General features: G+C 37.8%; 1 protein-coding gene across 2 annotated transcripts; it reads left to right on the plus strand.

Moving 5' to 3' along the window:
• The first annotated feature begins 921 nt into the window (after positions 1–921).
• On the plus strand, positions 922–23,662 carry aif1l (allograft inflammatory factor 1-like). Of its 2 annotated transcripts, XM_048188520.1 has the most exons (6): positions 926–1,086; positions 1,287–1,348; positions 9,273–9,339; positions 13,632–13,673; positions 16,052–16,214; positions 21,970–23,662. In XM_048188520.1, exons 1-6 carry the CDS (start codon positions 1,062–1,064, stop codon positions 22,055–22,057), a joined length of 447 nt encoding a protein of 148 aa, XP_048044477.1. In that variant the 5' UTR covers positions 926–1,061; the 3' UTR covers positions 22,058–23,662. The 2 variants fall into 2 exon arrangements, with proteins under 2 accessions (XP_048044478.1, XP_048044477.1); XM_048188521.1 differs by lacking the exon at positions 13,632–13,673 and having other exon boundaries at positions 922–1,086.
• The last annotated feature ends 783 nt before the right edge of the window (positions 23,663–24,445 follow it).

Below are 24,445 nucleotides of genomic sequence, written 5' to 3' on the forward strand. Positions count from 1 at the left end.
CAGAAAACCAGAATTAACAGTTCCCACTATAACACACATCCATATTGCATCACAAAATTAAACCTGCATTCATTTGTACATACAGATAATGATTAGTGATCAGTTACAGAGCTACGTATGTTTAATGTTGATACACAAGTTTTAACACAAAATACAATACTTAAAGCTGTTGAGAACAGCTGTCGAACCAGATGTTGTAGGATGCTATCAAAGGCAAATTGTTGGAAGCAACAATATTAAAATCTCTGTCTATAGAAACCCACCCTGGTAACAGTAATTGCATGAAATTAAATGTTTCTGACTACAGGTCAGAGCAAAGATAAAATGACAGATATAAGCTGATAACATCATGATGAGAAAGAAAGGAGAAAAGAAAAATACTATAAATATGCATTTTAACAAGAGCATGAAAGTAAAAAAAGGTGCAATATTTGCAGCTGCTGAATACAATACAATATTTGCAATATTTACTAAATATAAAAGCACTGCATTTACTACATGGAGCTGAGCACGGCAGGAATGTCTGGAACCATTTGTTGTGTGTTCAAAAATAAATTAAAATAAAATATCGTTTTTTAAATAAATAAAATGTATAATTATATCCCTGGTTGGCTGGTCTTCCATCCTGGTCATAGCTGGTTTAGCAGGCTGACCATCTGACCAACTAGCTAAAACCAGCTGAACACCATCTTGGCCAGGCTAGAAGACCAGTTTAAACCAGCTAAGACCAGTCAACCATCTTTCTTTCAGATTATTTTATATTAATATATACATTTAAAGTGATAAAACAGTAGGTTGATATCTATATTTATGATTAAATAAAATTGAGGGGTGGTTATACCGGTGCTTCCCTGTTCAGTCATTTCAGCCTGCATTACCTCTCTTCACCACACGATGGCGTTTGTAGCTGCATTCCTGGCGGGCAATGAGCGCATCACAGGGAGACCTGCGCTCTAACCAGCGTGAGATTCCCTCTCTCCCGCATAACCGACACGAGCGCTCATCTATCACCAGTGTCTCTCCTCTCTCTACCTTCATTACCACCTCTCGACCATACCAGCATGCCTTCCAACATGGATTTACAAGGTATATCGTTGTCGCCAATCTGTATTTAGTAAACTGATGCTTTATTCACCGTTACACGGACGAAGCCTGTTTTTGTTCTTTGCGCGTGTGTGTGCGTCGCTAGCGGCCGATTGTCCTTATCTCATGCCTGCAAGTGCACCAGACAACCTGGATAAAACATCCAGGCGTGTGTATAACGGTCGCTATGTCTCATTTTTCAGGCGGGAAAGCCTTCGGGTTGCTCAAAGCTCAGCAGAGGGAGAAGCTGGAAGAAGTAAATAAGGTAAATAAGCTAACGTTGATGGATTATTTTTTGTTTCAATCGGGAAGCGAGATTATTGAACCGCCTCCATTCACTCTTGTGTTCCCAACCGCTTTGTCTGTAAATATTAGTGGGTTTTTTATTTTACTTCCCTTCTTCATCTTGGTCTCTTTGATGTTAAATGTTATTTTGGACAGCAGCGGAATTGTTAAGCTCGATTTTACAGCAGCATGACCTAATTTAGTTAGACAGCTCGACCACATTAAGCCGCAAATCATTTCACAATCCAGAGCAAGGCTGTGTCTCAAAACCTACTGAGCTGCCTACGGAGACTGGATTTTAAATGATACTGTGAATGAGACACTGAAAATGATAAAAAAAAATTTTTTTAAAAATCGCTGTGTTGGTAGGCAGCTAATTAGGATTTGCCCTGTTCAACCCGCGCATGAGTCACCCACAGCTGCGTTAAATGCTCAAGGTTTCACCCAATAGTTTGGCCGTCAGCCATTGGTAGGACAAACAGATAACTTATGCTGCCTTCACGTGCTTTAGGAATTATTGTAAATACAAGTTTTCCAAACTGCAACGCATTTTGAAACTTGAATGCGATGAACTCGTAATCACGACTTCAGAAGTGGGAATTATCAAATTTCGGATAGCACATGAAGGCAGCATTAGTTCAAAACTCACGCCATTGGTTGAGCCAGTGTTGGGCGGGGTCAGGATGTTCAAACAACCAACATTGCATGTTTACAGGTTTTTGGGGAATCAACAAACAAATAGGTACTATAAGTATATTAAAAGTATCTTAAAGGGTTAGTTCACCCATTATTTATTTATTTTAGTTCACCCATTTATTACTCACCCTCATGCCGTTCCACACCCGTAAGTCCTTTGTTAATCTTCGGAACACAAATTAAGATATTTTAGTTGAAATCCGGTGGCTCAGTGAGGCCTTCATTGGGAGCAATGACATTTCCTCTCTCAAGATCCATTAATGTACTAAAAACATATTTAAATCGGTTCATGTGAGTACAGTGGTTCAATATTAATATTATAAAGCGACGAGAATATTTTTGGAGCGCCATAAAAACAAAATAACGATTTCAAAACACTGCTTCATGAAGCATCGGATCATAAATGAATCAGTGTATCGAATCGTGATTCAGATCGCATGTCAAACTGCCAACGGCTGAAATCACGTGACTTTGGCGCTCCGAACAGCTGATTCAACACACTAATTCATTTATGATCCGATGCTTCATGAAGCAGTGTTTTGAAATCGGCCATCACTAAATAAGTCGTTATTTTGTTTTTTTGGCGCACCAAAAACATTTTCTTTGCTTTATAATATTAATATTGAACCACTATACTCACATGAACTGATTTAAATATGTTTTTAGTACCTTTATGGATCTTGAGAGAGGAAATGTCATTGCTCCCTATGGAGGGCCTCACTGAGCCATCGGATTTCAACTAAAATATTTTAATTTGTGTTTCGAAGATGAACGAAGGTCTTACGGGTGTGGAACGGCATGAGGGTAAGTAATAAATGACAGAATTTTCATTTTTGGGTGAACAAACCCTTTAATGTCACCATGAAAACAAAATTGACAATTCATATTTTTGAATGCGATGAACTCATGAATGCGCATTATCTATTAGAAATGATTTATCCATGCACATCATTATTTGTGTGCCCCCGTAATCTTTAATCAAAATAACTTCCCTTCCTCTTGCAACAACATCTCTTCTCTGATGACATGTTTACCAGCCCGAAGGCGGGACAACCTGTCACTCACATCAGATCGGAGCAGTAAGAAACCCCAACCAATCAATCAATTAATCCCTAATAGACAAATCAAGTCCCACTTTCACTTGAATATATATGTCACAATAGAGAAGAAAAGACTATTGCAACTTCCATTTTATACCAACTTTAACATTGAAAAAAATGACTTGACCTTTAAGCAATAGAGGTGACCTGGTCTTGGGCGTTTCAAACAATCCCAGACCTTTACGAAAATCCCAAGAGGCTTATTTTCTTGACTCGTGTTATTTTAAAGCTAATATTTAAAATCAGCCCTCTTTGAAGTGATAAGAGGCAGTGTGTCCCCCCGCAGCCGGCTGTCTCTGTGCTCTCAGACGGGAAACAGGTGTCTGTGATCCAGCATGAATGGACCCATTATGTGGGAGAGAGATGGAGGAGTGGGCAGCAGTGGCATTTGAGCTGCAGTCTCAGTGGCTGTTCTCTCTCTCTCTCATGTGGACTGCGGCTGCTGGTGGAAGTGACAGCTTGGTTTGGTCACATGGACATTTAGAAATGATGAGAAAATCAGGTCATGTTCTGGCCTACTAGTACTGACATCTGGAGCACTTACCTGCACATAGTGCAGAGGTGAATCTCTGGAAATGGGTCAAGAGCATGTTACGTTTCACATAAGATGTTAAATTATAGTCCTAATGCAATTGAAGTCAATTTAGCACCATTATATTTGTTTTTTAATTGTTACATCGTTTTCATGACAGCATGTGTCAGCATTAAATGGAAATTCACTATGAATTTTTTAAATACCGTTTTAATACCCGTTAATGATTCATCAAAGAATATGTTTCTTTTATATTTTTTATTGCAGTAATTCTTTATCAAAATGTCATAACTCCATCTTCTGGTGAAACAGCAGGCTTCTCTGTGATGTATGCCAGACTTCTACAATCATTTGGTCTGCTTAAACCCCTCCCTTTTCTTACAATCACCCTCAAGCCCACATTCAGATCTGCCTCCATCCAATCAACAACCGATGAAACCAAGTACCCTCTCTACATTATTATTACTTTTTTTTTTTTTTTTTTTGTCCTGTATTGTGCGTTAAATACAGGAGAAAAGATCTTTCAGTACTTCTGTTACATTGTGACTTTAAACACATTTCCCACCCAGTTATCCTAAATATTATTCTTATTACTAAAATGTGTTAATCACATTATTTTATTATAAAAATGAAAATCATCCTGTCAGGACAATCTTTTTTTAAATTAAATTAATAAATTATGGTATGGCATATTATGTGCTTAATATTAAATAGCATGTTTGTTTTTTCTTTATACAGTAATGACAATTATCCGGTTGCTTGCCTAATGGTAATAATAAATGAAGGGAAATGTGCTGAATTGTTATGAAAATAATGCAGAAAGTTTTAGCGATACTAAAATAAGTTTCCATTTCTTTCTGTAAAATATAGGCAAATTTTTTATGTGTTCTTGACAGAAAGAATACTTATGTGTGGTATTATTACCGCAATAAAAAAGTGTGGCATTACATTGGAAAATGTATCTGATGTGTCATTTTTGCATGTTTTGTTTGCCTCAGTCAGTGGTGTTTAGGGCTGTCGCAATAACCACAATATTGTAATACTGCGATACTGACAAGCCAACCGCAGACAGAGGATGGCAAGCAACCACAACTGTTTTTTTTTTTTTCTTTTTTTGTGAGGCTCTGCCCTTCTTGTTTTATACTTCATGCAGTTGTATTAAATGTTAAAGAAGTTAATAATGATAACAAGAGTAATTTTTGTCTGCATACTGGCTCTTTTTTTTACTTAAAGGGTTAGTTCACCCAAAAATGAAAATGATGTGATTTATTACTATGAAATTATATAATTAAATACTCACCCTCATGTCCTTCCACACTGGCAAGACCTTCGGAACACAAATTAAGATATTTTTGATCAAATCCGATGGCTCAGTAAGGCCTGCATCGCCAGCAATAACACTCCCTTTTTTAATGCCCAGAAAGCTACTAAAAACATTTAAATCAGTTCATGTGACTACATTGTTTCAACCTTAATATTATAAAGTGACGAGAATACTTTTTGTGCGCCAAAAATAACAAAATAGCAACTTTATTCCACAATATCTAGTGAAGGGCGAAAACACTGCTTCATGAATCTTTATGAATCATTTGTTTAGAATCAGTGGTTCAGAGCACCAAAATCACATGATTTCTTAAACGAGGCTTCGTTGTGTCATAAGTGTTTTGAAACTTCAATAGTTTTCAAGTGACTTTGGTAGTTTGATACACACCCCGAACCACTGATTTAAAACAAAAGATTTGTAAAGCTTCGAAGCATCATGAAGCAGTGTTTTGAAATCGCCCTTTACTAGATATAGTGGAATAAAGTTGCTATTTTGTTATTTTTGGTGCACAAAAAGTATTCTTGTTACTTTATAATATTAAGGTTGAACAAATATTGTCACATGAACTGTTTTAAATATGTTTTTAGTAGCTTTCTGGGCATTGAAAAGGGGAGTGTTATTTCTGGCGATGCAGGCCTCACTAAGCCATCGGATTTGATCAAAAATATCTTAATTTGTGTTTCGAAGATCAACAAAGGTCTTGCCTGTGTGGAAGAACATGTGGGTGAGTATTTAATTATATAATTTTCATTTTTGGGTGAATTAATCCTAAAGATGGAGAGAGATCGACTGTGCTCGTGTCTGTCCTTCTTCAGGTCAAGTCATATATTCATGAAAAAAATTGTTCACCATGTCCAAAGAGGAAAGCGATATCTTTGTCGCAGCATCTTTTCAATGTTTAAGGTTGTTTCCCATTAATGGCATCAGCGCTGGTCAATGCTTGAATCAATGCCATTGGTCTCTATGAAGTGAAGCATCAGCTTCAGTATTATCCCAGTATGATCATCAATTGAGCCTTGTAAAGTGGCACTCAAATTTAAAATAATTCCAACATCTTGTTTCATTTATGAATGAAATGCGTTTTTGAACGTATTAGTTGAATAAATGGTTTAATGACTCACTCAAAGACAGTCCCTGGCAGCCACCTACTGGCTTAGCAGTGTATCCCGCACTGACTGACAGCCTGTCGAAAATGCGCAGAGACAAATCTCAGTGATGATACTGGTAAAATATCAGCAGTCTTAGCCTCTCATCCAGTCAGATTCGAGGATCAGGACTAACTGGTATACAAATGACAATAGACCCAATGATGAGTGTATTGTCAGGTTTATGTTGTGACCCTTACTTTGACATTTTGTTCTGTTTCCTTAAGTTCCTGTTTCCCTGCTCTGTTTAGTTTCAGTTCCATTGGTTACTGATTATGTCCTCATTTGTTTCTAGTTGCATATTAGTTTCACCTGTGTCTAGTTTAGTTTCCTTTTGCTCTACCCCTTTATTTATAGCCCTGTGTTTCAGTTGTTCTTGGTCAGTTCTCGTTTATGCGTTGTGTGTTTTGTGTTATTCTCTTGCGTGTTCATTTAGATTGTTTGGATGGTTATTAAAGTCTGTTTTGTTTTTGTATCTCCTTCGTTTTTGTGCTTGCTGACCACATCGTAACACTTATTTATATACGGGGAAAAATTGGCAATAATATTGCAATATTGAGCCACTCAAAATTACAACAAGGGGAAAGTCTGTTACCGTGACAGCCATAGATGTGTTGATGCTTAATCTGATAAGAACTCTGACTGTGAGATGCTGCAGACCAGTGAAAAGCAAACAGTGTGTGTATCAAATGAAACGAACTCAGTTTCGAGTTTTGTTGTGAAGGAATATTGATGTGTAGTCGTGACTGAGGTAGAAGGCGGCACTCAAGCTCTTTCATCTCTCAGCGTGACTCAGAGGTCTCACAGCATAGTTTTCATCATACCGATGAGTCATAATTAAATGTTCAAGGTTTCTTGATGCTCCTCGGGCACATATAGATCCACACACACATGCTGTTTGCTTTTACAGCACATTCTTTCACTTAGTCAGCAGCATCTCACGCCAACCATAATTAAAATCCACTCACAAAGCACCCACTCGCACTTTGTGTAATTGCCCCAATACACATACACATTCACTGATAGGGAAGTCTCATATCACACATGTGGATCTATGATTTATGGGCCTCAGTCAGAGTCTTGTCATGTCATAGATCATTAACAAAGATGTTAGAATTAAACAGCAAGTGTTGTGTTGTTCTGCACTGTTCAGTGTTCCCGAAAACAGGAGGACTTTGGAAGCCCTTTTTGTTTTGTTATTGCTGTTTACATTAACTAGTTGCCTGCGTTCATGGAGCATGCTTATCTTCTGACTGACACTGATTCTCTTACGATTTTGGCCAGTCTGTTATACAGTTAAAGCCCCGATTTATTCTCATGGCAGTGAGTAAGTTCAAAATACCAGAGCAGCGACATACTGTTAGCGAACATTGCATACTCTCCTCTCAATAACAGAATAAAAACACAACTAAAATGACAGTGGTGAGAAAAGAGCAGTTAAGAAAGCGGCTGTTCATAGCAATGTGGACATGTTTGCACTAGCTCTGCAATTCGCCCCTCCTTTCAAAACATATCACATTTACTTGTATAGCAAATTATACAACTGATTGCTTTAAAGTAAGCAGCTTTTCAGTATTAAACATGAAAAAAAAAGTGTCAGTGTCACTTTCAATAAGAATTACATCAATTTCTACTATAAAGCAGCTCTCCAGTGTGTTCATGTCTGATCTCGACAAACTGAAAAGATTTCCACGTCAAAGAAGGTGGAGCCTCAGAACACGCCTGCCCATTACGTAATTGCCACTTTACAGTGGTAGTTTGAAGGTGTTTAAAAGGGAAAGAAAAAGCCGGAGTGAGCTTTTCTGGAATGATGGTTTTGGAAAGCTGTTTTGAACTCCCAAAATGAACTTTGTTTTGGCCTGATTATGTTTGAAATGATATTGCACCAGTTCATTCTTTGATTTAGTTGTGGGGCGCAAAAATTGACAAACGGAAAGGCATCCCACAAAGCCTAGGCATATCAGAGAATTGTCTGAAAATGTTAATAAAATCTGAACAAATTTCTATGGGTAATGGCTCTAAAATATTTAACCAGCTTGTTCTGTTGTGGTATTTAAAAAGTGTTTAGATAGTTATAATGACTGAAAAGGTCATACAGGTTCATTGGCTGAAATGTATTGGGACCTTTTGTAATTCACTTATAGGAGCTTGTGCACTGGGTGGATATAGGAACTAAGTTATAGGAACTAGGGCAGTCCCCCAAGGACTAAATTTTCCTGGTTGCATTTGCACCACCAGTTTGAAGGGACGCAAGCTGTTGCCTATGTCCTGCTGCTCTGGTTGTTGTGCAGGACTTAAATTTTGACGGCAATGAGAACAGCTTAGCAAGAGCCTAAGCACACAGCGCTCACATTCTCCATCTTCAATAGTTTACATTCTGTTTAATAGCCCTATCTTATACGTTATTGGATACAACTGTTAAACAAAGAAAGTATACGGTTTAAGTTTTATGGTGTTTGCCATGTAGTTGATGCCCAGTGACGCTAGCTGAGCAGAAATGCATAATTATGTTAACATAATCATCCATCACCACATTTATGGAGCATATATATAGGCTATAAACTGCACAGCTTTTTAAAAATGGCGGGTGCCAGTGTTTTGCATGCATTAAGCCAATCAGTGCACTCGTACCTCACTGGTAGTTCCTATTGTGCTGACCCTTGAGGTTAGACCCTACTCTGAAGTAGAACTAATTATGTTCCCTTCAAAAGACATTCCTAGAACTAAAATCATTCCCAGTTCCTGCAGTACAAACATGCCAAAAAGCAGCACCATTAGTTATAGGAACTATGAAGAAGGTTCTCTGGTGCAAAAGCCCATAATGAAATGATCAATTGTTTTAAATGTAGCCGCAGACTCGTATGGGTCTTATACATGACAATATATAGCTGTCTTTATGTTTTATTTAGGTGATTATATTTGGGTGTCCATCAAAAAGTTTTAAAAGCACTGTCCTAGAAAATAAAACTACATGGTGGAGAATCGGCACTCTGCTCATTCTCTGGGCTTCTGCCATGAGGAAGAACCATAATCATTTATAATCATTTATCCACCCGGTCTGTTCCAGTTAGAGATCATGCCCTTTCTTTCATTCTCTCTATTTGCAGGAGTTTATGGAAGATCAGAAGTACCGGGATGAGGAGGATTTACAAGAGAAGTTGGATTCGTTTAAAAGTAAGAGTTCCAAACTAAAGGATAGTTGAAATATTTTAAACACACATTCTCTCTAGCGTTTATATGCACATGTTTAGGTCTGTGTGTTTGTGGCGTGAATGCTAAGAGAGCTTGTGTGGGTGTTTGCGCATGTGTGATTGACTTGCTTTCTCCATATGGTCTAGCAGGAATGTGCTGGTCTTGCCCCCTTGTTGTTGTTTTAGTGCTAAGGGTTTTGGACATGTGCTTCTTGTGGGAGGGGAGAATAACGGTTTGTGTGTGTGTGTGTGTGTGTGTGTGTGTGTGTGTGTGTGTGTGTGTGTGTGTGTGGGAAAGGACAACTGGAATGTAAACGAACAGTCCTCTGAGCCTTTTGGTCAAAGCTTAAATGTGGTTTCGCTTTTCTCTGTGAAAACCCTCATGCACACTTCAGCCACCTGAATCCTGAAGTCATTTTCCTGCTCTTTCTAATGTTAACCCTTCTCAAAAGATGACCTATGAGGTTTGAAGTAAATACTGACCCTATTTATTTTTTTGACACAAGTTCCAAGTAGTGTTGTTCTAAGTAAAAAATGTTTTTCTTTTTAATCATTAATAATAACTTGATTCTAAAAAAAAAAAGGAAGGGGTGCTTGGAAAAAATGTGTTTGTATATATACATATAAGCATGCATAACTCTAAAGGGAGTGGTAAACAAAAACTCTGTTGTAGTGCTGGGCGGTATGACCAAAAATTTATATCACGGTATGTTTCAAAATTATATCGGTTTCACGGTATACAACGGTATTTTTTCCCCTATGCATATCCGGGCGTTAACCACATTTTCTACTGATTGAGAGAGGAAATACTGCAGTAGATTGACTAGAATGCCCAGTTTTACTGTCATGATGAGTGAATATTGTAGAAAAATTCCACACTAGAGTTAATACAGGTTTACAAAGCCCCACAAATTGATGCTGTGGGGAGACAACAACCAATAAAACACAGACCTGCAACACACTTATTACAGACACATGAATATTAAAATATGACCATGGAGATAGAGAAAAAAAAAAGAGTTGAGGGCATCTTAAGCATTTTAAAAATCTAACCCTATATAATAACAAACTGCCAAAACGAGGGAGAAACTCGGAAGAACATTTAAACTGTCTAAGGATATTTTCAGTACATTTAAGAGCGCTACAGTCTCTGAACAAATGACACACGCAAGTTTAACACAGAAAGAATAAAGCAGTAAAATTTTGGCCCAGTCTATTTATTAACTTACATCGTCTTCTGTGTAGCAGAATAACCCATCGTGTCATCGCGGTCGTGATCAAACATACAGTTCTGTGTCCTTTGCATAACATTACATTTCATTTGAAGAAGACGTGATGAAATGTGTGCGCATACACGCTGCTGGTTCATGTTTAGAGCACTACAGTATAGGTCCATAAAAAAAATTAAACACGCTCGCTCCGGTCTATATAATATGATCCATGTGGAGAAAGTTGTTAATCTCGGCGCTCCGCGCAGAAACCGCTCTATCTCGCACGCCGCGTGTAGTTTGAATTCTCCGCTGTAATCAAGGGCTGAATCCGAAATCGCCCCCTATAACCTCAAATAGGGCATTATTTGAGGCGACAGCCATTTGTAGTGGTGTCCGAAACCATAGTGGACGTTATTGAGTGCACTCATTCAATCTCAAGTTGCACCTCAATAACGAGTGTACAGCCGATGCACACACAACCGCTGTCCGAATTCACTCACTTGTTTTCATGAACTCTTTCAAGTGAACAATACAAGTGGATAACGTAGGGAATAGTGAATGAGGCTTTAGGGGGTGATTTTCGGACTTACCATAGGCTGTGATGCGATCTCAGCTGTGCTCTCACTACAGTGCAACAGTGAAACGGGACGCTCTCAAACAGTGACGATGCGCCGCGTTCTGAACGTTGGTTAAGCGGCACATACCGGTATTGCGGTATCATCAAAATTCATATCATAACAAAAATAAATCCCGGTATTCGGTATGAACCGGTATACCGCCCAGCACTACTCTGTTGTTTTGAGCAGTGTTGAGCAGATTCTTAAACACCTCTGATTGGCTATTGCATTCACACACTCAACAGATATGTCTGTGATTGGCTACAATGATCAACGCTTAAAAAAAATCGAAACCTTTGACGCATTTCACAGATCACTTGCACAGATACACACAGGAGCGTTTGAAAGCAGCCAGCTCTCAGGGGGTACTCTTTTGCACCTTGCTTTTAAATCACTCATTTGAAAGCGAAAGTAAAACACACACGGCCGCACGGGCATTCATAACAGTGCAGAGCAAGTGTTCAATTAATTTCTATGGAAGTTGAGCTTCCATAGGAATGAAAATGGTCCGAGCCAGTAGACACGCACCAAATGAATGCTCGTATGGCTGTGCGCATTTTACCTTCACTTTCAAATTAAAGCCAATTCGGTGGCGGCATTGCTTGCATGGTGGGTTATTATTCTTAATTAAAAACACAACAACTAGAAAAACAGCTAATCCTTTGCAGGTTCCCTATTAGCGCTGGGTTTAAATACAAAATATTGCAAAAATCTTCCGCCATCATCTTGTCAGTCAGCTCCTCACACTCGTAATGAATGAAATCTGACTCCTGCAGCTGTTCTGTTCTGCGACTCGCGTTTGACTCGCGCTGCATTGAGCAGATGTGTTAAGATTTTAATTGCAGTGTCTTATTTCTAACTGAACTAAATGATTTGTATTACTATAAAAAAATCAAAATGATGGTGGGGGTGGTGTAGTGGTGGGCAAGTGACGTAACTGGTGTTGCGGCTGAACACCGTCAACACCGACTATTGCAGCAAGCCTAGCAGGTACCAAATATACCTGGTACTCTGTACTACCGGAACTGCAGAAATGCTGGAGTCACATTTTAAAATTTCAGTATTGACTTGGTACCGAAAACAAATCTCTAAACTCTATTTAATTTCTCCTATTTTTACCATTTAGATGCTTTTGCCGTCATCTAATTCTCACTTGAAGAAAACACTAATGCTTAAATGAATATCCATTTTCGTACTGTACATTATAATGCTGTGATGCTTAAATTCAGGCTGACATCATGAAATCCTCTTACTTTTCAACCCCTCCCCTCTAACCACCTGTCTCCATTTTGCTACGTAATGCCCACTTTTAAAGTCCTGCTCTACTTTTTTCCGCCCTCTCTCTCTCATTCCTGTTTTAGTCAGAAATACGTCAGATTGCAGAATAAAATGGGTTCCGAGGCATGTTTCATGTTGACTTTAGACCCAAGGGACTCTAAATTATTTACTACCAGCCGTCCACAGTGTGTACATTTGGGTTTGTAGGTCATTATCAAGAGGGAGTGATCAGGTTAAAGGGGTTAAGTGGCTCTGCATGTTACAATGATTTCTTGTTAAACAGAGTTAAAAAAAACAGAGGAAAGGACAGAAGTCAGGCACAATGGACAGGAGTAGTGCTCAACCCTTGAGATTGCTCTTGACACTGTTGAAATGAAGGTGCACACTCTCACACACACAAGCACGCAGTCAGAGCACTTGCCGCAGTGTTTGACCCACTAATGTCAGTGTGTGTATGCTGCTGCCCTATAACCAGAGATGAAATGAGAGAGTTTGGTGAAAAGAATACAGTTGAGAATAAGAGGGGACACTATCCAAAAAAAAAAGAACCACTTAGAGAGATAGTGATTCAGTGAGTGAAAATTGTGAGTTACATTTAGGCAGCGTCAGTGCATTTCGATAAACGACCTCTCTTGCCAGCTCTGTTTCACACGCACTCATTCAGCTCGGGGCTGAACAGGCTGCGTTTGTGTTCATAGGGGGCCATTGTAACCCTCTCCTTCCCATCAGCCTCCTCTCACGGTGACTCCGTTACACTTTCAATGCGTCCACTCCAACAGAAGCCTCATTGTGAGATTGAAACAACACAGAATGTATAAGATGGAGGGGAGAGAGAGGAAATACTCTGGAACTAGAATAATCTAGCAAAATCAAATAGGACAAGGATTCAAATCTGGTACTAGCTGTCCTCATTTACAGATATAGCTAGCCATCCTTTGTGAAATAGGCCTCATTACGATTAAAAACGCAGAGAAATGCAGGGCTTTCCAAACTTCCTCTCTGCTGTTTCCCTCTTAACCGCAGCTGTCACATGCTTGACCTCTAGATGCTGCCACTGTCAGATGCTGCTGGCGGTTGTGTGTGTGTTTATGCTTTGTACGTTTGCATTGTTCTTGCTGACCTATTAAAAATGTCGCTTTTTTTTTTTTTTTGCTTTTTTCAATCCACAGATAAATATGCAGAATTTGACCTGAACGATCAGGGGGAGATCGGTAAGTGTGTGTGTGTCTGTGTGCATGTGTAGTTAAGACTGTGAGTGTTAGTGAGGAAGGCCTCTTTTGTCATGCCCACTGCACATGATACCATGCTTGACAGATGGGAAACATGAGAACTCACCTGTAACCAACTTAAAGGTCACTGTAATAATATTCAGGAACACCATATGAAAACATTCATTTTAATTTTTGACTGGCAGTTCACACTTTATTTGAATATGGACACTCCCGTTTCTTTACATTAAACTTCATGATTCCAAAAGTTTTAAGAGCTGAATGCTTACTTTAAATCATCCTAGAGAGCCACCGCTCTAAAAGAGTAAAGTTGCTGTGGGGAAAAATAAAATTTGCATTGTAGAACATGTTTCAGTTTCACTGTCAAAACAACATGAAAAAAAGACTGAGCAAGAGAATCAACACACTGGCAACACATTAATGCAACACATTAAGTGCTTGCATTTATGTATTTGCGTAAAGTGTGTCTTATTGAGCATGATTCATGAGTGAATGTTATTTTGAATATTTAATCTAAATGTAAACAACTAAAACATCTAATACAACTTTGTAGCTGGTGTAACCACAATGTAGGTGGGGATAAATAACATTAACAATATTACTAATACAATATTTAGTAACATATATTAATATATGATAAATAATAACATAGCTCAAGCTCACTTTGGACAATGCAATAAAATCTTCAAACAAATTGAAGTCCTGTCCTATTTTCTACTTTTTCACTTTTTGTTTGCAAATGACAGGCTTGCCCACATCAGATGTTGGAGGAAAGTGGCATAGGCCCTCATTACTGATTGTAAATCTAAACAGTTTGTGCCACGGAGATGAGGGCACTTCAGTGGATGATTCACGGTATACTTGCACAAATGTGTGGTTTGTGATAGCAAGTATGTTTATATGAGTGAGAGGCGTACTGTATAATGTCGGACACAAAAATTGAATGCACAATGAGGATAAAATAAGTTTTTGAAATCTTTCCACTAATGCAAATTATGTGGGCAGATGAACAGTGACAGCTCTGTGTAGCTCAACTTACTACAGCAGCATGTTTGGTCTTGTATTATCAGCCCTGTGGCTGTTTACACACCCAGCACAGATCACACATATGTGTTGTTGTCTTCAGGATGCTATCACATGTTCATTGCTAAAGTTTAAATGCATGAGTGTTAGAGTTGTGCGAAACTACATAACTAGTCTGTTTTAAAGGATTAGTTCATTTCAGAATTGAAATTTCCTGATAATTTACTCACCCTCATTTCATCCAAGATGTTTATATCTGTCTGTCTTCAGTCGGAAAGAAATTAAGGTTTTTGAGGAAAACATTCCAGGATTTTTCTTCATATATTGGACTTTTTTTTTTTAGGTCCAATACAGGTCCAAATTGCAGTTTCAATGCAGCTTCAAAGGGCTCTACACGATCCCAACCGAGGAATAAGGGTCTTGTCTAGAGAAACGATTGGTAATTTTTCTAAAAAATAAATAAAAATTGATATACTTTTTAACCACAAATGCTCATCTTGCACTGCTCTGCGATGCGCCACGCATTATGTAATCATGTTAGAAAGGTCACGCGTGACGTAGGCCGCAGTACTGCGGTTGGGCGAAAATTTCTCATTTTCTCCTCCAACTTCAAAATTAGTACTTCCTCCTAACTTTCCAACGTGATGACGTAATACGTGGCGCATCTCAGAGCAGTGAAAGACGAGCATTTATGGTTAAAAAGTATATACATTTTTATTTTTATTTTTTTTTTAAATGACCAATCGTTTCGTTACAAAAGACCCTTATTCCTCGGCTGGGATCGTGTAGAGCCCCTTGAAACTGCAATTTGGATCTTGAACCCGTTGTACCCCAGTGAAATCCACTGTATGGAGAAAAATCCTGGAATGTTTTCCTCAAAAACCTTCATTTCTTTTCAACTGAAGAAAGACAAACATCTTGGATGACATGGGGGTGAGTAAATTATCAGGAAATTTTAATTCTGAAGTGAACTAATCCTATAAGTAAACCTTGTATAAATAGGATGATTTTTGGATCATGTTCACCACACCAATCAGACAGGTTTCTTAGAGGACACTTTTTTTTTTTTTTTTTTTTTTTTTTTAAAGTTAGACTATTTTCAGCTTGATATCACAGCCAAAGACATCCATCTGCATGTGTACATGGGCTGCGCAGTCATTCAAAAGGGTTAATGACAGATATTCAACAAATATATGATGTTATATTGATGGACAACTTGTCAACCATCCCATCTTTATTATGTATCTATCTGTCAAGCTGTAAAAGTGGGTATGTAGTAGTTCTCTGTTGGTATGATGAAAGTGTTTGTGTGATAGCTGTCTGCGTTTCCTTTGCAGACATGATGGGCATGAAGCGAATGATGGAGAAGTTGGGTGTGCCAAAGACTCATCTGGAGATGAAGAAAATGATCTCCGAGGTGACAGGGGGCTGCAGCGACACCATCAACTACAGGGACTTTGTGAAAATGATGCTTGGCAAGCGATCAGCTGTTCTCAAACTGTAAGTGTGTTTAAACATGTTTCTGTGATTCTTTGTTCATGTTCTCTCTCTTCTCTATCTTGTTTTTAATTTTGGCAAATAACATTATGCTGAATTGTCGGACTATCTCCTGCTTTGACTGAGTCCAGCTATTTTTAGATATGTCGACGTGTGTGTGTTTAATCTTGTCAGCACATCCTGTGCAGGATCGGCATATCTGTGCCATTATCTCTCAGTGGGAGAGGAATCTGCTGTGACAGGTGATGTCATCACCATGAGACACTAGGGATTGGATCAATACCAGAAATTTGGCTTTGGTACAGTACAAGCCTCTGGTACCTCAATATCAATACTAAATCAATAGCGAAGGATATAAATAAATGGCCTTGAGTGACTGATAAATTTAAACTGTGGCTGTCAATTATCAATATTGGAATTATCAAATGAAATGGGGGGAAAATATATTTTTTTGGTGGTCTAACAAAATGAATCTTTTGTTATAAAAAGTTATGTCATGCTGTCTGAACTGTGCAGCACATTGTTGCTTAGGTTAGCCATTGAAATTTGCAAAATGATTAGGCTTATATTTTGTGACAGTATCTTTTGTTTGTTTGTTTTGTATTGTTTAAAGGGGGAGGGGGGGGGGCATCTTTTACATGGTGTCATTCTTTCGAATTTGTTTGCACTGCTGCATTCAGCCTTTAAAACTTTAAATTAGGGATGCTCTAATCAGGACTTTTGCAGCCAGTACCGAAAAGTTTTTTATCACGATCTACTGATATGTAAGCTCTCTTGACTGTTGACTGTCACTGTTAAAGGTGCCCTAGATTATGTTTTTAAAAGATGTAATATAAGTCTAAGGTGTCCCCTGAATGTGTCTGTGAAGTTTCAGCTCAAAATACCCCATAGATTTTTTTTTATTAATTTTTTTAACTGCCTATTTTGGGGCATCATTATAAACGTGCCGATTTTATGCTGCGGCACCTTTAAATCCCGTGCTCTCCGCCCACAGAGCTCGCGCTTGCCTTAAACAGTGCCTTAAAGTTTACGCAGCTAATATAACCCTCAAAATGGATCTTTACAAAGTGTTCGTCATGCATGCGTCGGATTATGTGAGTATTGTATACTGTTATATTGTTTACTTCTGATTTTGAATGAGTTTGATAGTGCTCCGTGGCTAACGGCTAATGCTACACTGTTGGAGAGATTTATAAAGAATGAAGTTGTGTTTATGCATTATACAGACTGCAAGTGTTTAAAAATGAAAATAGCGACGGCTCTCTTGTCTCCGTGAATACAGTAATAACCGATGGTAACTTTAACCACATTTAACAGTACATTAGCAACATGTTAACAAAACATTTAGAAAGACAGTTTACAAATATCACTAAAAATATCATGTTATCATGGATCATGTCAGTTATTATTGCTCCATCTGCCATTTTTCACTATTGTTCTTGCTTGCTTACCTAGTCTGATGATTTGGTTGTGCACATCCAGACATTAATACTGGCTGCCCTTGTCTAATGCCTTTTATAATGTTGGAAACGTGGGCTGGCATATGCAAATATTGGGGCGTACACCCCGACTGTTACGTAACAGTCGGTGTTATGTTGAGATTCGCCTGTTCTTCTGAGGTCTTTTAAACAAATGAGATTTATATAAGAAGGAGGAAACAATGGAGTTTGAGACTCACTGTATGTCATTCCCATGTACTGAACTCTTGTTATTTAACTATGCCAAGATAAATTCAATTTTTCATTCGAGGGCACCTTTAACCTTTAAAATTTGAAGAAAACATATTTGATCATGTTTGAAGGTTCTTATGTTACAACACTGCTGAGAAAACCCCAGAAAAAAGTGATTACATTTATTGATTTATTCATGCTTGATCTGTTTTACTGAACATATGTTACATGTGTAAACATGTGTAATATTTATAATTACATAGAAGTAACAAGTAATAAGATCCTGGTTGATGAGTGATAATCTTCCTGCGCTGTTTCAGCTGTGCGCTCAAATTTTATGGCGCATGATAAATTTTATGATTTATCAAAACCTGTCAATCTGAGCAATCAATCCAATCCAAGTGCTCTCCAGCTGTAAAACAGTATCTGATTGGTCTCGAAACGTTGTCCCATTCCCTGCCCACCATACCCGAGATCCAGTTTCCATTGGTTGAAATTTTAAATGAAAACATTGTGTCATGATCGCCACACAATCAGATCCCGGAAATCCTTTAGCTTTAGGATTTTTTCTTTTTTATACAGTAACATTTGTGTGCACACACGCATTTTTTTTGGGTGGGGTAGGAGATACAGCTACCCCTAATTATGGCTGTTAATGACACAAATGTGGATGCTGTCCAATTTGGCACGGGTACCCCTGAACACCTCCCTAGTCTCAGTGGAAGCGATAAGCAAAACCTTCAACTTCCTGTTTTCCGTTCCTTTTTTGTGAAAGACATGGCTGTGGTTTGTAAAAGAAAATTAGGTTTTCTGGGACAAACAATAGTTTGTGCCAAGATTGATGATTCATCGAAACCATCTTAAGCTGTTTTTCACAAGGCAAAAAGTGACACACAGACTAGAGTTTTAAGTCTGTAACACACAAGCGCTCAGATTTGAGAGTCACAGTATAGAACATTCTGGCTGAACAGCCAGTGTCATAGTGTATGTTGAATCACAAGTAAATGCCCATAGCAGAGTGAAATGGAACAGATATGATTGTGGTAGCGAATTAAAGGTCCCGTTCTTCGTGATCCCATGTTTCAAACTTTAGTTAGTGTGTAATGTTGTTGTTAGAGTATAAATAAAATCTGTAAAATTTTAAAGCTCAAAGTTCAATGCCAAGCGAGATATTTTATTTAACAGAAGCCGCCTACATCAAACGGCCAGTTTGGACTACATCCCTCTACTTCCTTCTTTAATGACGTCACTAAAACAGTTTTTTGACTAACCTCCGCCCACAGGAATACACAAAAAAGGGGGCGTGGTCTTGTTGCGCTCCCACGGAGAAGAGCAAGAGTTGCGTTTGTAGAGTGTGTTTGTCGCCAGGTCGTCGAAACGCTGTTATTTTCATCCCGCAGTCCAATCACCTTTGTTTGGCCTTCCCAGGGACGCTGTACTTAGAGATCAATGGTTACAATTTATGTTTAACTCGGTTCCCGAAAATTATAATTGTGGTATCCTCACTGCAATAGTTAATGTTGGACTGCAGTGCACATAATGGCCACAAGAGGGGACTATGTTTATGTATATGGCTGTTTTCCGTATGAGGTACTCTTCTGAGTGAGTGCTAACGTTGTACATTTTCTGTCGCTGCTTGTGGAGATTAAAGAGTTCAGTCTCTCGGGAATTATTGTCTTTTGTGTTCATTCGGCACAACACCACAATAATCCACATGTAAAACTATGTGCAGCACACGTTATGGTAAGAGGCGTGACCTTTCCGGGCAAGGAGCGCTCTCTATGGCTCTGGGTGCGCTCAGAGCTGTCGAATCACAACACAGGAACCGCTGGCACAATCAGAACTCGTTACGTATTTCTGAAGGAGGGACTTCATAGAGCAAGGAAGTCATCAGCCCGTTTTTATGACAGTGGAAACAGCGGTATACAGATAAGTAAATTATGTGAAAAATACTGTGTTTTTTTTACACGCGAAACATGAACACATGTTATATTGCACACTATAAACACAATCAAAGCTTCAAAAAACCACGAAAAACGGGACCTTTAAGATATGGTGGAGAATGTGGGCAACATTTAGCAGGTGGTACATTTAGGAAAACACAAAAGAATCCTGCTATTTTATAGTGCACCAAGTGGAAGTTGGTATGTGTGACCAACCATTTCGAAAAGTTATTGCACACATCTCTTCGGTTAACTGCACAATTTGTGGCATGGTTTCTGCCCGTAACTCTGTCGCATGAATTACGTGCTGAAGTTGTGTTCATATCCCATATTCTACACATTGTGAATGGGCAATTTGTGACTAGCTGTTAGTTGACTTAAGTTGGGCTTGTTAAGGGCTTATGAGAGATTTGTCAAGGTTTACCTGAAACAGAACGTCGCATGGTCTGAATAGATCAGTCAGCAGTTCTTCGGTGTCACTGTCATCCTCTGTTCTTTATTTTATCTCATGTCTCCAGAACACCAGGGTTTTGTGTGATCCAGCCTTTGTGGTTCCACAAGCTAGTCCAGTTTATTTTCTCATGCTATCTCTAGCTTTCTTTACAAATCTACTTGTTTTGCTCAGTGGGAAGCTGGGATTGCTTATAGCCAGTGTTGACACTGATTGGACACATTTTGACTCCCTGTGTGGTGTTCTTAAACACCTATAGTTGGACATAGAATCCTTGTGTGCCTAACGTGTTTGTGCATATTATATGTTGACCTCTGTAATATAATATATATTTATAATATAGTAATAAAACATTTGATCTAAATTACAGTTGATTTAATTGAGTCATTTTGCTTATTTAATTCATAATACACATGAACATTTAAAGTTAATTTTGTTTTTAAGGAGTACCTTGGTTTTCTGACAGACCAGAAGTAAATGATCACACTTACATTCCCTTGTAGTGATGGCGAGATTCTGGTCCTCTTTGTTTAGAAGTCACACCTGGCTCCTTTGTGGTCAAAAGTGACCAAAGCATTGAAATGTAACTCTTTTTTTCACCTTTTTTTCAGGAAAAATAATGTAATACATTTTTGCTCATTAATATTTTTGGTTATTACTTAAAATTTTGAGAGGATTTTATGATATTATGCAATATTTATACAATTTTTATTAGCTATTTTTCAATTTTTTGAAGGTAGGTTAGTGTCATCTGGTGGGAGTAAAAAAAAGAAAAACTTGTGTAATGACATAGTGTAACCACTAGATTCCTTTATAGTTCTATATAAAGTGACTTACAAATTCTCTTATGGTTTTTAGACATAAATACTTTTTTATTATTAAGTTGTGGATTTGGATTTATACTACTACTGGATATTTATTTATACTACTGGAAAGACTACTTTTTGTCAAGGTTTAGATTTTTTTTTTTTTTTTTTTTTAATGTTGATTTGAAGTGTCAGTTTTTGCATTAATTTTACTATAGTCAAACCTGAACACAGAGGAGGACATTTTGTTACACATAACAATTGTCCATTTTGCACTCTTGACATTTTAGAGTGTCACCCCTTCATTGCTGTGCACTTTTTTTCTGCACAGTAGCTGAATTGTAGTTTGTACCACCAAGATTCTCTGAGTTTTCTTTTCTTTTTTTTTTTCTTATTTCCCATTCGTTTCCTATGTTGATCATTTTTGACCACGAATGAGCCAAGTGTGTTTCTTTGACCCTTTGACATATCCGAATTATGTCCATGATTTTTTTTTTTGTTCATATGGATAATGTAACAAAAGTCACCAAGTGTCATCCCATTCCAATGAAGCAAAAAATACATACATTTCAAAACTAAATTTTTTGGTCATTTTTGACCGAAGAGGACCAGAGGGTTAAACTTGCACATACAAATTCTTAAAGAGCTAATGGCTAAAATAGTTTACCATAAATGTTTCTAATATTTTGACATTTAATTTTCCACTTTAAATAAAGGTTCTGATTACTTCTAGGTGCGAAGAGGAGTTTTTTATTTATTTATTTATTTATTTATTTTTTTATACATTGTCTACACCCCTGTTCTGGAATATTTTAGATCTGATGGTTGAAATGGAATTACTTTGACTTGATTTTACTGATATCAAATTTCCTCTCTTCTCTTATACAGGGTTATGATGTTTGAAGACAAAGCTAACGGGACCAGCGGTAAACCTGATGGACCCCCACCCAAACGTGACATCACCAGCCTACCATAGAGCAGTGTGGAGATGGATTTGATTGGCGTCCCTGCATTCGCAAATCCCTCCCATTTACCGTTAGGTGCTAGGTTTCTATAGCCTTACCTAGAATCTTTTTGCCAAGATCCAGGGAAATCTTAGTTCATAGATGGACAAAATTAAGGACAAAAAAAAGTGAAAGATGTCTATATATTTGCTGTGAAGAAGTCGAAGCGCAAAGTAGCTTTTTATAAGTAAACAAATGTATATATTTATATGAAAAGGGTGTTTTTGAATAGTGTTTACAAGCACAAATCCTGTGGGTGAAGTACTAGTGAAATTTAGTGTGTAACACTGAAAGTGTACTAAGTATAGTGTGTATGGGATGACAATTTTAGCTTGCAAGATAGATTTTAAGAATTAAGATTGAGAATTAAGATTTTTCGTCTTCCCCCAAAATGTGTGCTTGTTTTTTTCATTTCAATATGTTCATGTTTTGCCAGTTCACTCGTATCTGCATTTTGTTAACTCTGCTCAACTTGTCCTATAGTGTGACATTGTAGATGTGCGTGAGGCTCTTTTAAGATTCAGATAGTGCTCGGCCATGAAACTGCTTTCCAAGGCACAGGGAGTGAGAACACTGGGATTTGAGTGAGGGAGAAGGCAAAAAGGGAAGACCGTTCATTCCTTAAACTTTGTTTGCTCATTCTGCTCATCCCTTTTTCACTCCACACAGTCTTCAAACTCTCTGTTTCTTGTCATCCTGTTTGTGCGCGTCCAATGACTGTAATCTGTAACATTGTACCGTATAAGCACATTATCAGTTAAGTACACACATATTGTGCAGACATGCTTTGAATCACACTTTTAGGCAAGCTTTTATAAATTCTCCTGCTTAAATTGGGAATGAGGTTGTAGGAAGGATGAGTCACTGATCGCAGCTTTTTAGATCTGTAGGAGGGTTGGTTTTAGTCACTAGAGCCGGTTAGTTTGAAACCACTCTTTCCAAGTGCCTCACTCAGTTTGATGTAGCAGAGGTTTTGAGTGAAGATTGAGTGAAGCATCTTTGAAATGGATTTTGTTTGTGTGTGTGCGTGTGCTTGGAATTTATATTCTGCTGAGTCGTTTTTTTTTTTTTTTTTTTTTTGAGACATTCCAAGAATGTCGTTGTGTGGTGTAGTCCTTGGAAATGTTGTCATGTTTTTAACCCAAGCAAAATGTGTTGTGCAGCTTTGATGCAAATATTCCAGTAGTGCTTTTGTCCTCTATTTTATTTTCCACTGGCCTCAAGGTTTTTTTGTATGAGATGTGCTATGTAAGGCAAGCAAGATGATTTCAAGACATAGAGATCAGTCAACAGTAGCAGGTGTGGCTTTCACTTCCATTTCAGATTTTATCTGCAAACAAAGCAACTCTTTATTTGTCTCTGTCACATCATATTTTATAGGGTTTTTTCTGTGCCTCTGTTCAAATTTATCTCAATGACGTTTTCATTTTCCTCAAATCAGTGAAGTGTGAATTGATGGCTGCACTGTATTGCTATTTATTAGAAATGCATTTTTTATGAGATATTAATAGTTTTCTGTCAGCATATTAATTAGCAGGGGCATTTGTAAACTACATTTTTTTTTTTTTTTTTTTTTTGCAAACACCAAAGGAAGTAAATATCCTACTGTTACACCTGAACTAATTGTGGAGCTCTTTTCTTTGTCTCTGTGTGTGTGTGTGTGTGTGTGTGTGTGTGTGTGTGTGTGTGTGTGCGCGTGCGTGCGTGCGTGTAAAAATTGTTCCCCAAAGTTGTGAAAAATATGACAAAATCTCCTTTTGTAGTCATTAAGGGATGTCTTCATTTGGGGAAAAGGAGGTTTGCTCTTATCTTTCATAATAGTAAAATTGCAGGTTTTTTGCAAATTTCAAGTTGCGAGTCTCTTTTAAATGTGTGTGTGTGCACTCAAACCAGCAACAGATAAAGGAATAAATGATCATCTCAATCAGACTTTACTGTTTAGTGATAATGGAAATGAAACAATGACGTATCAAACTGATGTGTCAGAGGATTTAAAGCGTTTAAGGTGTCTTCTCGTCTTGTAAGCATATGTTATCACTTAAAAAAAAACAGTGGGAAACAAATAAAATATGTAGATATGAATCTATTATATACCAAATATAATGCTGAAAATAATGCTGCAAGAACCATTTGTTAAATATGGTCTGAAAAGTCTAAAGAGGTTTGGAAATTTGAGTCTGGAAAAGTTGTGGACAAGTTTTGAAAGGGAAAATGTGTAGAAACCCTGATAAAGTAATTTTCAAAAAAAATAAATATATAATAAATAAAATACTGACCCGAAGCTGTAGTTCATGTTGCTATTTAGATAAGTAAACTAAGCAAAGTGAAAGTGTTTACAGTTTGCTTTCCTCTATTATATG

This window comes from Megalobrama amblycephala, linkage group LG4 (genome assembly GCF_018812025.1).
Source record: "Megalobrama amblycephala isolate DHTTF-2021 linkage group LG4, ASM1881202v1, whole genome shotgun sequence".
NCBI classification, from domain to species: domain Eukaryota; kingdom Metazoa; phylum Chordata; class Actinopteri; order Cypriniformes; family Xenocyprididae; genus Megalobrama; species Megalobrama amblycephala.

What these genes read in the sequence shown, in the direction of transcription:
- aif1l (XM_048188520.1), top strand. Translation starts at nt 1,062, where the DNA reads ATGCCTTCCAACATGGATTTACAAG. An exon ending in TTCCAACATGGATTTACAAG is followed by an intron (nt 1,087 to 1,286) that starts GTATATCGTTGT and finishes CTCATTTTTCAG; the next exon opens with GCGGGAAAGCCTTCGGGTTG. An exon ending in CGATCAGCTGTTCTCAAACT is followed by an intron (nt 16,215 to 21,969) that starts GTAAGTGTGTTT and finishes TCTCTTATACAG; the next exon opens with GGTTATGATGTTTGAAGACA.